The sequence below is a fragment of the Rissa tridactyla genome, chromosome 5 (assembly GCF_028500815.1).
Source record: "Rissa tridactyla isolate bRisTri1 chromosome 5, bRisTri1.patW.cur.20221130, whole genome shotgun sequence".
Lineage (NCBI taxonomy): Eukaryota > Metazoa > Chordata > Aves > Charadriiformes > Laridae > Rissa > Rissa tridactyla.
Genome location: NC_071470.1, coordinates 666,352 through 679,569, shown reverse-complemented (window position 1 = coordinate 679,569; position 13,218 = coordinate 666,352). Strand labels below are relative to the sequence as shown.

The following is a 13,218-nucleotide window of genomic DNA, read 5'->3' as shown; positions in this document are numbered from 1 at the left end:
GTAGTCTCGAAGAAACACACTGACCATCTTCTTACAATTTCCTTTAGATTTAAAAGAGTTGAACTCACAACTTGCATCTCAGCCCTTATTCCCCGTATGCACTTTGGGTTACAACGCACACGTCAAAGAGTACCATAACTGCATTACCAGCCTCCACCTCAGCCTGCTCTCCTCGCCAGGTAACACCATTGCCAACATCACGGCAACCCTGCCGGCGATAGCGGAACTGTGTTAGAGTCAACTGTAAGGTTCAAAGTTTCATTGCTCATTTGTATTGTCTTCCCATTAGACAGTTCCACTACTGCTCAATTAGTATGCAGGTGGGGGAAAAAAAAAGGAAGAAAAGAAAAAAAAGGGAAGGTAGTAAAAAGCCCCTTTCAGAAAACCTAGCATTCAGAATTTGCTGGGGTCTCATTACAAGCCTCAGCAGCCCCTCATGTATGCTCAGCCCCTGTATCCAAAGGCCCCTTCCACCATCTCATCCATTTTATCTCCCCTGGAGTGCCATCCAGCCATGCTCTACTTAGGGTGCGCTCTTCAGCTTGAGCAATTCCAGCTCATGTCAAGGCATGGCTTTTTTAAACAGCCTCGCAACAAACACAGAGATCGTTATTTGCATTGAACACCTTCGCTTTCCTAAATCTCAAAGTAAAGCAGAAACTGCAAAGATGACAGTCTGCACCTTGTAAACTAATGACAGACACTTACGAGTCTCTTTCAGCAGAAGTTACCTCCAACTAAAAATCTAGCACCTGACACCTACTGCATTTTAAAACCCTTGGAAAAATAAAGCAAGCTTCAAATCACGATGCCATCCCTAACTTCCTCCCGGAGCGACAAAGTATCTTCCATTCAGCATATTTCATTACCCAAAGTTCCCATACTCTGGAGGACTAACTTCTGTAAAGGATAGCTGTATTAACAGAGAATCACATACGTTATCGTTCAATTGAAGCCGTTGACTTAAACACATTTAGTATAGGGAAAGCGCATTATATACATGGGTGATGACCCTTGAAATTAAGACTACTAATACAGCAAAATGATACACGATGCTGTCTAATACACTAACATGAAGGCTACGAAAGTGGTAAACAAGCTAAAAGATCAAACAATCCCATAATTTCTTACTAATGATCTATGAAAAATTTATATTATATTTAAATTACACTGACAATTACAGTGTAGGAGCACAGCGCTCCCTAACAGAACAAATACAAGCTTTGGTGGACATTTAAAGCACCGCGTTACAACAACTCCCTAAAACTAAACTTCGCTTAGCGCAGGTCGTGCCGTGATTTACGAGCCCCACGCAAACCCAGCGAGTCGAAGAATAACTTAGCAAAAAAACCAGCTTGTGCCAACTGCTGCTATTAATAACGGCGACCGAGGCGGCTGCAAAGCGGAAAAGCGGCGGAGTCCGCCGTGCCTCGGCCCGGCACGGCGACACAGGGCGGCTCTGGGCGGGGAACGGGCCGGCGCTGCCTCCCGCCCGCTTCCCCGCAACGAGCGGCCACAACGCCGAGGCGGTCGGTCACCTCGGGGAGCCCGAGCCGTCTCACGGCCACACGCGCCGGCGCAGGGGCTATGGCGGCCCGGCAGCACCGCGAAGTCGCGGTAAAAACTCCACTTCTCCTGGCGGCACCCACAGACCGGCACGGCCCCGCGGCCCTCCGCGCTCCTCGCTTCGCCCCCAACTTTCTCCCCCCACACACACGCCCCCCACACAGCGCGGCGGCCGGACGAGCGCACCCCCTGCCGCGCCGCCCCGCGCCCCGCTCCGCGCCGGGACCCCCGGGGGGGGGGGGGGGGGGGTGAGAGCCGGGGCGGCGCAGCGGGAGGCGGCAGCCCGCCGCCGGCACCGGGGACCGCGGGGCGGCGCGGAGCGGCTCTCCCGGGCGTCTTCGCGCCTACCTGCGGCTCGGCGGGCTCGGCGGGCTTCACCAGGTGCTTCTCCTTGTAGAGAGCCCAGAGGCCGATGTCGGGCAGGAAAATCAGCGCCGCGGTGAAGAGCAGCGTCATTTGCAGGAATCGCTTCTGCTTCCTCTTCATGGCCAACGCCGGCTGCTCCGGGGAGGGCGGCGGCGGCGCAGCCCCGGCGCGGCGGGGACGGCTCCTTCCCTCCCCGCTCTGCCTCCGGGGCCCCGGCGCCAAGCGCAAACTTCGCCCGCCTCACGGCCGCCCCCCTCCCCTCACGGCCGCCCCCCCCCGCCTCTTCACGGCCGGGCGGGGCCGCCCCTCGCGGCGGCGGCGGGGCCGGCGGCCGCTCCCCCCGCCCCGGCGGTGCAGCTGCCGGGGCAGCGCATGGGTCCACCTGCGCCCGGGGCGGGCGGCGGCGCTGCGCACGGGTGGGGGAAAGGGGGGCACAAAAAATTAAAAAAAAAAATTAAAAAAAGAAAAAAGAGGTGAAGCCCCACCAGCCGAGCTCGGCAAACAGCGCCGCCCCCGGTGCGCGGCGGCTCCTGCCGGCTCCGCGGGAGCGGCGGGGCTGCGCGGACCCTTAGGCCGCCCCCCTCCCGCCCCTCCGCGCCCGCGGCGGGGGCGCGCGGCGCCGTGAGCTCATCGCGCGCGATCCGCCAAGTTTAAACGGAACGAGGGAACGGCCCCGACACCCGCCGTGTCCCCCCCACGGGCCCGCCCCTCTCCCAGGGTCCCATCCGCCGCCTCCGCGCCCCTCCGCGTCTCTCCGCGCCGGCGGGCGAGGCGGGCGGCGGAGCCCCGCGGGGCAGCGCGGTGCGGGGCCGGGCGGCGCCGCCGCGCAGCGGGGCCGGGGCCGGCAATTCCCGTTCCGGTCCGTCCTCCGCGCCGCTACGTGAAGCGCGGGGGGAACGGCGGCCGGGGCCCCCCGGGCTCCCCCGATCCCCCGAGCCGCCCCCGGGTCCGCGGCTGGGAGCGGGGCCGGTCCCGTCGCCAGCTCAGCCCCGCTCGTTGCCTGGGAGGCGTTGGGCACCCGGCCCGGCGGGGCTGGTGGCCCCGGGCGCGGCTCTCCTCGCCCCGCGGGCGAGCTGGGGGGGAGCCGGGGGGAGCCGGCCGGGACCCGGGGCACCTTCAGCCTCCGCGCGGCGGGGAAACCGGTACCGGGCTGGGAGCGGCTACGGAAAATAACGGTACATCTGACTTCCACTTCTTCTGCCCTCACGCGAAAAGCTGTCGCTTCAGTTACGGCCCGTATTTCTGTCGGTGGCTGAAATATTTCTGAATGTGGGTCTAAATCCTGGGGTGAGAACCCTCGTTCTGTAGCCAAAGTGTGTCGCTGCCCGTGGCGAGGAGGAGTCCTGGCCTTTTTCTCTTCACCCGAGGAACAGGAAAAGAGGAAACGGCCTCAAGTTGCGCCAGGGGAGGTTTAGGATGGATATTAGGAGCAATTTCTTCCCTGAAAGGGCTGTCAAGCGTTGGAAGAGGCTGCCCAGGGCAGTGGTGGAGTCGCCATCCCTGGAGGGATTTCACAGCCGGGCAGACGTGGGGCTGAGGGACACGGGGTAGTGGGGGTTTGGGCAGGGTTGGGCTGATGGTTGGACTCGATGATCTTAAAGGTCCCTGCCAACCTAAGGAATTCTATGATTCTATTCAATGATTCTGTTTTTCACAGGTGAGATCAATCTTGTCCATCCACAGAACCGTCTCGTGCAGGGAACGTTTCCTACGCATGCATGAAATAGTAAAAAGAGGCAGTTAAAGGTTATTTTTAGGGGAGTAGCTGGAGATAAAGGAAAGCTCGTGGGAGGAACAGAAGAACTCCGAGCGCTGAAGGTGGACTGGGAGTGAACAGCACAAAGCTCTCCACGATGGAGTAGGATGGGAAGGGACCATGCGAGGTCGGCTCTGCCGGGGCCCTGCCCCGAGGCACCATCAGCCTGTTAGCTAATGACAATTTGTGATACAACTGAAGCTCTGCTTGGTTTCATTTCCCTCAAATTAACCACCACCTAATTCATTGCTCTTATTTCTACTTCTATGGCTGAACGCTTCTCCCTTTTGCACCATTTCTATCGACTATCATCATTTTTTTCCCAGAATATTTATCCAGTTTGTCAAAAACACTTTGAATTTGTGTCTGTCTTCCACTGTCAGATACCAGTTCAATAAACAATTTCTATTCTGTAATCCTGACTGCAAGAACTGTCCTGTGTTCCGACGCGGGACAGATCCTCACAGAGCTCGGCAGAAGGTGGCCTCCCCCATGGGAGACGGAGCCCTTCGTACTTCAGTCTCTTTGTAGTTTCCCGTCAGTTTTGCTTTCGCTCTGATGGCTGCAAGACCCGCGTAAAGCCGCCTCGCTCGGAGGAGAGCCGTGTGCCAGGCTTTGCTCCATCCTCTGTGGGAGAAAGGATGTACCCTGTTACTTTCTTGTTGCCCTGCTAGGCTACAAGGAAGTCATGGAAGATCCCCAAAAGGGCTATGCAAGCCCTTGCACTTTTTGGTGGTTGCAGCTAATCAAGAAGGTATTCCATTTGACCAAATTTAAAAATTTGGGGTTTGCATTCAAGAGTTGAATCCACCAAAAGTTAGAATTATTCACAAAACCAAAGAGCATTGGTCTTTTCAGAAATTCCACTTAATTTTTTAGCTCGTCATCCAGGGTTAGGAACCGTACCCGGCATATAGATGATTTTGATTCAGCTGCCTTTTTGTCTGAAGGGATTCAGCTCTGATGTTCTTGCGCTTGGTGCGAGAAGCACAATAGCTGGAACCATCGTAAGTATAGAAATGATTGCTATGAGATCATATAATAATGGTATAGAAAAAGCAGGAGTACTGGCAGGAAAGGTTTGGCAGGAGACGCTGCATACTGGAGTCCCACGGCACGTCGGCTGAGTCCCTCTCTGGAGGTCGAAGTGAATGCAGACATTCACTCTCAGTAAATGAAATTCTATTTAATTTCCTGAATCCTGAGAATGATTTTGTAGTAAGGGTCATAGTCCACAACGGGCAAATTCAGGTCTGCTTTGTAAAGAATAAAGGCACATTTTTCAGCAAATAATTTTTTTCCCGCAATCATAAGCCACCTAGCCCTAATAAGAATTGCTGAGTTTTTAACATGCTAGGGTAGTTTAACAGATGAAAAAAAGAAAAAGAAAGAAAAAAGCCTCTCTGTTCTGTGAGTTATCAGCTGCAAACACACATCAAGGCATGTGGCAGTAGCGTCTGCTTGCCCTAGAAGGACTTGTGGTGGAGCTGCAGAGGAACACGTTCAAACCTTCAAGAATTTGCTGTTTGAAATCTGAAGCCACACGTGGAAAAGGTTGAAAGAGGTGCATTCTGAAACTGGTGCACACCTTGGCACCACAATTTAGTGTATTGGGGACGTATTTTCATTTCCGCTACCAAAATGTCTTCCTAAGGCCAAAGTTCCACCAAAACTTCTGATACGGCCTAGGGCAGAAAATCAGCTCATCCTCAGCAGGGACGAGAGCCACCAGCGAGGGACTACGCGAAGCTCTTCAGCCCCGCATTTCAAACCTGGCAGCTGAGCTCGGGCAGCCTGCGCAGCATGTTTATGGAGATCAGAGCTTTACGTGCAGAACTGCTCAGAGGAGCCTCCAGCGCGTGGCTGATCTTCATGCGGGAAAGCTGCCGCTCAGAGCTAATAGTGCAGGGGCCAAACTCTGCACTCACATTCAGGATAAAGCACCACCTTCGTCCTCACTGTTACAAACATAGAGGTTGATGTGCTCTAAACAGAGACCGTATCTAGTAAAAACGGTGATTAACCGTCTGGAATATTGCCATATAGAAGAGCGGATAAAGGTAATGGAATGGGAGTTTGCTTTGATGACGGGATTTCCCTCCAGGTGGCTCGGGATGTAAAATGACCAGCTCTGTTCCCACCTCTTGTTTCAGATGCTTGGCCGGAGACAACACAGGGCATTGCAAACCACTCTCAAAGGTGGGATGAGGGCCAAGGGGGGCTGCCCTCCTGCTGGTGTAACCCAGGTCTGCAGTGGAGTCACACACAGTTGCCGATTCTGGTCTTCAGGGGGCTGACGTGCTTCTGTCATGGCTGGTTTTCATCCCCAGACCTCCAAGGGTCCCTCACAGCCTCCCTCCGTATCCCACCTCTTAAGATCGACCAAAACCTCCGGGGAATGGCATGACGCTGGCAGCGCACCAGAAATAGAAATGGAAATTCAAAGTGGCAGGAAAGTACTCTTTCACGAAAGTTCAAAATCCAAGATCCTCCAAACTCCCACAGAGAACATGTATTTTCAATGTATTCTGCAGAGAAAACTTTTGATGTATTCACCTCAAAAACTGAAATGCTCGTTTAAATATAGACTCTGGCTATAAATAACAATGCATGTAACAGTTCTTCATTGACCTTCTGTTTCCAAGTCATTTTGGCCTCCTCTGTCTCCAGTTTTGTCATCAAGTTTCAGAATCATCATCACATATTTGTACTGCTGCTAACTGTGGAAATATTTTTTCGTAAATCTCATTCGTGGGGTTTTTCTTAGAATCCAACTCTTGTTCTCAAAGTTAACTGAGAATTTCAGCTGAAAGGGAAAGCTAGGAGCCCTCCTACTCATGTCGGAAACACAGAAATTCAGTCCCCAGAGAGAAACTCAAGAGAAGTTCCTTTTATCAGGATTTTTGGATCCTGACTTGTATTTTTTAAGTTACCAGGTTCGGCATATATTGCATAGAGCCAGAAAATTCACTTGAGAAGTATACTACAAAGATTTATTAAAATTGAAGCAGTTATAAACCTGAAGACTTCTTTTTAGCCCGTGGAGATTTTCTAGTCACAGGACACTTAAAGCTCCGCTAACCTTAAGTAAAAAGTTTAATAGCAATGAAAAGAACTAAATTGTAGGAAAAAAATATTGGGGAAGCCCCCCCGAAAAATCTTTGGCATTTAGAAAACAACATCATTCCTATTCCAGAATTATAAAGTTTGGCTTAAATTCCAAAGAAGAACTATTGCCCCAGTAAAAGTCACATAGAACTTAAATGAGTAATGCTAACGCCAGGAATTATTTCCACTTTCGAATCTTCATTCTGTTTGACTAGCTGGATGATGGATGATTGCTTCTTCATTGTTGCTGTGCCACTCCGAACTCAAGAAGGCAAACAAAACTGCTGATGGATCAGAGTTTTTGCCAGTTACCTCACAAGCTGCGGATTTGCTACTGCACAAAAGAAATCACTGAAATGTAAGGGTAATCAGAAAAGTTTATTTTGAGAGAGAAAATCAGTACAATGTAAAATATTTCTAAATAGCTCAGTAATCATAAAACACTGATGTCAGGAAAAAACGGTTTCTCGTTCCTCCTTTCACAAAAACCCACAGTAATTTGGACCTAAATATGGTGCAGGAACATGGCGTTTGCAGGAAATTGGATGAAAAAAAGTGATCTTCTTTTAGATCATCTCTTTCAACAAACAGAAGCTATAGATTAGCTTTACAGGAACAGAACAAACTCAGCCCTGGGTTAGCTAGGAAAAGCATTCAGCGTTTTTGAAGATCAGCCCTCCTTTTAGGTCTTCTCTCCGGCCTTCTCTGGTCAGAAAGCTCACTCCGTAGTTTCCAGGTGTCTGGTAAGGCCACACACCAACATTACTCTTGTCACATCCAAGAGTTTCCTTTGATAACACATGGGGCCTTCACTCTCAGGTCCAGGTTGGAACTCAAATAACACTATATTACTGGAAATAAAGCAGTTCTGCAAAGCTTCCTTAACAAGATTGAAAGTCTCATCTCACCAAGCTTGTAAAATGTGCAGAATATATCAAAAGGTATCAGCTGTCACCTGCAGTTCTGATTTTTCACTAGAGGCATTGCCAACAATCTTTGAAGACATTTACATCGGTAAATAGGACAGGCGAGCGGGCTAGAGGGAGCTCCTCGTTGCTTGATGGTCATCTGCCTCCAGTTCTGCTTTGGGCTGCTCCAAACAGTTCTCTACAAGACTAAGCCCAGGTCCAGCACTGGGAATCCTTTGTTTCAGTTTATATAAAGGGTGAGTGGATGAGATGGCACCAAGCTGTGCCTCTGTCGCCCTCCGTGCACCCCTGGCCAGCTGAGCACTCACGCCCCAGGCCCTCGCCGTGCCCGTTCCCCAGGACGCCCTACACCTCCTGCAGGCCTGAAGAAAGTCCCTGGAGTGGCCTGCGCAGAGAGACCATGTCACCTCAAAGGCTGTAGTGGCCCGCACCCTTCCCTCTCACCGATGTGCCGGAGATGGAGATACCGGCTTGAAAAATGAGCAAACTAAAATGTTGGTTTGCTACCAACAGTTCCGTGCCAATAACATGCGGTTTGTCCCCAACTCACTGACGGTTTACTATTAATTTCTCAGAAGGATACCTAGGACAACAAATGCTACATAAACACTTTCTTCAAATTTGAAGATGAGGAAACTGTCAGGGAGAATTTAAATGAAGATCATAGTGCTGACAGCTCCAGTCCTATCAGTGCAAATTTCTAGGATAAATGTATATAAAAACATGAAGCGAGTGAGAAGCAGCACATTTGTACTGCATTGCTGCTCTGAATTCCATGGTGTACCGAAGAAAGGCATCGAAGATGCCACAGGCGGCAAGACGAGGGGTTCATATTCTGGGTGCAGCCCAGCAGTTGCGTAACCTGCATTCTAACCACTACGTATTGCTCCATCACTAAGGGGAAAATGCCATTTTATTTAAAATTATACTCGCCAAATCCAGTGATTTCTGATGAGCTGTGTGACCGAGATTGGCAATATTGATTCCGCCACACACAGGTAAGGAAATAAATGCTGAAGGAAACAAGGCTTAAGACAAATACTTCATATCAGAAAGTGTTTTTTGTAAGGGGTGTTAGTAAGAGGGTTTTTTCCACTTTTCAATGATTAACCTATTTGACATTTTACATGCAAATGTCAAAGACCGGAGATAAGCCAACCAAAGGTAAAACACAAAGGAGTAGAATGCCATTCAGAAAAATGCTTACTAGTATCTTTATAGATCGACAGTCTTAATAAGCAGATATTTAGTATTGTCCATGGAAGTTGTTACCCACAGTTCAAAACAGCCATCACGAGAAATGGAAGATTTTTCTGGCAGTTGCGATTCAGACATCACAAGTTGTCTTTTCTGTCGGAGACTTCACTCAGGCTCGTAGGACATTCAGCAGCAGTAGGACTCAGAATACATTAAAGGATCAAACATAAGAAATACAGACATCACCGAATATTATGAAGGAAATAAAACTAACCAAGGAGTTTCATCAAAAGCTTATTGAAAATTTTGAACTAAAACCTTTAATTTCAATGAGTTTCATAATAGCGCGAAGGTGATAAAATTAAGTATTAATGGCTATCAGGTGTAAAAAAATGTTACATCTATCTAAGTGGCCCTGAATGTAAAGAAGCTGAGGGATTTCAATTTTTTTTTTTTTTTGAGGGGGAAAGGGGGGTTCTCCTCATACCCCAAATAAAAGGCAAGATAATAACTGCCAAGAAACTGAGGGCAGAGACAATGTTAACAAACATGTGGGCATCTCCCTGAGCACATGCTTGTCCCTTGTATGAATATTCGCGAGAGCTGGCAATTTCTGGTGTTAAAACATCCACAAATCCGTTGTTTGGAAGTACCCAGCTTACCCTATTTTTCTAAACCTTGTTTTACCTCCCGATAGCGAGAGGCAGCACCAGGTGCGAGACCTGCAGTGACCCGAGCGCTGGTGGTCCTCAGGCAGCTCCGAACGGAGATGGGGAAGGCCAGTAACGTCTCTGAATCCGCGAGAATCCACGATCTGTCCTCTCCTTTCCCTTCAGCGTTACAGCTCTTGAGCACATGGATCTGGCTTCAAGTTCTTCCTTAAACTGAGAACAAGCGCAGCTTCATTTTAGCTACAGAACGCGGGGCGACTGAGGGGTGAATCGGGCTGCAGGCAATACACCAGTACTCACTCCTGGGGCTTGACAAACTTATTTTTTCAAAAAAGCTAACATTCTGAAACAGAAACGTTGCTCCCCGGTAAAGCCCAATCTTCAAAAATGTAGCTGAGAATTCCCCCCCTGCCATTATTTAGCGGAAACATTTTTAATAACTAGGATATAGAGGGCCTTCCACACCTTGGGGAGCTAATTTTAGTCACTTAATACGATATCAAGAGGATCATTCCATGTTCAAGGATAAAAAAAATAGCTAAGAATAGAGCCAAATGGATTTTAAAAAAACTTTCATCCTGAAGTTAATGATAAATTTAAGAATAGCTAATGTTAAGAGCTCTTTATGAAGTGATTAATGAAGTCTGTCAAGTAGTAAATCCCGACTTCTCTGGAACTTTTTCCAGGTATATGCATCTGCAATTTCATATATACTGGAGGAGAGGGAAAAAAACCTACGAAGAAGCTTTCTGCTGTAATTATAGATTCTACTTTATGAAAAAAATCAGGATTTGTAATGATGTGGAAGCAAATGGATTGGTTAAAAACTAAACAACAACAACAAAAAAACCCCTAAAGGAGTAAAACATGAACACTGTAAGTGAATTTTTAAAATTTGACATAGCAAAAAAACCCAAGACCTTTTTAAACAACATTCAAAGGAAGCACTCCGTTTCAATGGTCCACCCAAAGTGGATTTTCTTTGTCAGTTTTTCCTTTTGGCCATGGGAAAGGCTGTCGCCTCCTTCTCCTGCCCACCCGTGTTCCACGCACACACTTAGTCGAGAAGTATTTTTCACTGATGTCCGTCCCATGCTTTAAATGCCGTTGCGCCGAGGCCATTGGCACATCATGAATGGAGATGTGTAATATTGGAGCTAGTTACGCTGATACATGTTCCTGACCTGAAGAGCATGTAATAGGCATGGGAAAACAAGTCACACAAAGCGCTTACCAAGATGAAGAGTCACCACAGTTTTAACACCTCAGCAATAGGTAGGGATTTGGAAATTTCTAATAATATCCTCAAGTTCATGTTCTCAAGATATTATACCTGAGCTAAAGGCTTTCCAGCCTTTGGGAAGCCACCAGAGCAGTTTGCATTAGTGGTATGAAGCCTAATTTATCTGTTTCAGGCTTTTCAAGACCACTTGGCATCCAAGGGTGAGACTGAGGACAGTATCCGCCTCTATACGCAGGAGTTAATATCACGCATCTCAGGCTCCTTCACAATGAAACGCCTCTTTTCAGATGACGTTTATGTATAAGCACAAGTTAAACTGTCATCTCTTCTTTCTTTCAGGTCTCATACCATGGCATTCTGCGAGCAGAGGACTTCCTTGCCAAGGCGGCCGACCCCATCTGCCACTCACTCTTCATGTTTCTCGGCGGAGTTAAAAACCCTGACAGTTTCCATGAATAACAATGACACATACTCTTATATCTTGTGAAGAGGCACAAATTTTGTTGATGAAAAAGGGGGAAAAAACCCCCCACAGTGTTTAAAGAGTTTTCCTGCTGCTCATGTCTGGTTGTGAGTGAAGATGGAACTGCCGTTGTGCCCAAGTCGACCACCCCGCTCCTACCCGGTACCTGTAACGGCTGGCTGAGGGCACTGCAGCCCAGGACCCGCCTTCGCCGCCACCACGAGTCTGTTTGGCAACCAACACCCCGGGCTTTGACGAGATTCTTCTGTATTTTGCAATAGCCCTTGCTTAACTGGGGTTCCCGCAGCTTTCAATGCGCACACGGTGACCGTGTTTATGCGTCTGCACTAAAAAAGCTGCTTGAGCGCACTTGTTTGAACACCTCCTTGGGAAGCACCCTAAAATCATCGGAGGGAAGCATGTTTCGGAGGCAGCATGTAGAAAATGTGCTTTTACTGCTGTGTTTTTCAATGTAGGTTTAGCAAACGAAATTGCATGGATATGGTTATAGAAGCAGACCATAGACTGCGCCTATCTATTTGGTAACAGGTTTATTTTGTCAGTGCAGAAGACAAAATTCTGAAGAAGGGGAAGGGTCCCAGCCACGCTTACCTCGTTTTTGTGATTAGTAACGCAGCGCTACCTCAGTCCTTGGTCAGCCTCCTCTCGGTCAAAACATTGCTCCTACCACAAGCTAATTCAAATTTCAGTCTGAAAAACTTCCTCTGGTCTCTCGAGGTTCGTTACAGAGAAAAAAAGTTAACCCATATCCCATATTAAATGTTATTCTGAAAGCAAAGGGAAGCCGTCTGCATACAGCCCTGGATTTAGCAGCACTTTTCGCTATTGGCGTGGGTTACTTGGTATTTTGTTTTTCCTTCAGCTCCACTCTTGAACTTCTGACTGTACTCAGTCAAGTTGACGGAGAAATATAGCCATGTCTTTAGGGGGTACGCACTACTTCAGATTATAATTTAGATAGACGTTCCTTTTATTTTTTTAAATAAATCTATCCTCACTGTGTAAAATTCAGCTCCTGTGGAGGCTGGTCAAGCATCTGTCTTGGGGAAAAATGCTGCTGAATATTATGTTAGTGATCTTGGCACAAAAGTAGGTATATGCTAATGACATTTTGAGAGTCATCAGCAATAAAGGAGAAGATTAGAATGTTATATAGGAAGAGATAGATGACCTTGAGGGCTAGAATAATAAAAGCAAACCTGGGTTTAGTATGGTGAGGGACAAGATCATATATAAAATGTCCAGGGGGAAAAAAAATCATGAAAATTTGGAATGAAATTTTAGCTAGTAGACTTCAGTTGCATCAAATATTAGGAGAAAGCAACTTCATTTGTTTTAAAAGGATCTTACTAACTTCATGATAAGGAAAATACACCGTGGCTTTGTGCAGCGGCAGCGACCTCGCTTAACAGACCCAGGGTCCCTTCCAGCCTCAGGGGCTCAACCGACTCGCTTGATCCGTTTGACTAACGATGCTCCTCCCTCCTTTCTTAACGAACGTTATGAGGAAGCCTGAAACTCTCACAATTGCGTATTGCCCTTCTGCTCCAGGGCCAGGAGCGGCGTCTTACCCAGTCTTCCAATTGTCGACTTCTTTCAGGAATTAGTGTTTCAGAAGTGGGTCCGTTTGAAAACGCTTACGGCTCAACCTGCTGATGGCTCAGTCGCTTTGACAAGTCAGCTGCTGGAGGGAAGGAGCAGAAGATGAAGCAGGCGAAGTACAGAAAGAGAAACACTGTTTCTGCCCAACTGACACCTTATTGAAACCCAGCTGGAATTGGGTCGGAGTGCCTTTTAAGGGAAGCAGCAAAGCTGCTGCTGTGTATTGGGTCACCCGCTATGTACGGAGTCACACAAGCTTACTATTTCTTCCCCAGCCGATTCAGAGCAGAGGTCCA

General features: G+C 48.3%; 1 protein-coding gene across 2 annotated transcripts in view; it reads right to left on the bottom strand.

Annotated features, from left to right (window-relative positions):
• GALNTL6 (polypeptide N-acetylgalactosaminyltransferase like 6) overlaps positions 1-2,052 on the bottom strand; it is a 451,077-nt gene extending 449,025 nt beyond the window's left edge. The window contains exon 1 of one of the 2 annotated variants that reach the window (XM_054204217.1): positions 1,915-2,052. In XM_054204217.1, coding sequence (XP_054060192.1) covers positions 1,915-2,052 — 138 coding nt within the window. The remainder of the gene's footprint in view (positions 1-1,914) is intronic. The other variant, XM_054204218.1, reaches the window with a different exon arrangement.
• Positions 2,053-13,218: the final 11,166 nt, after the last annotated feature.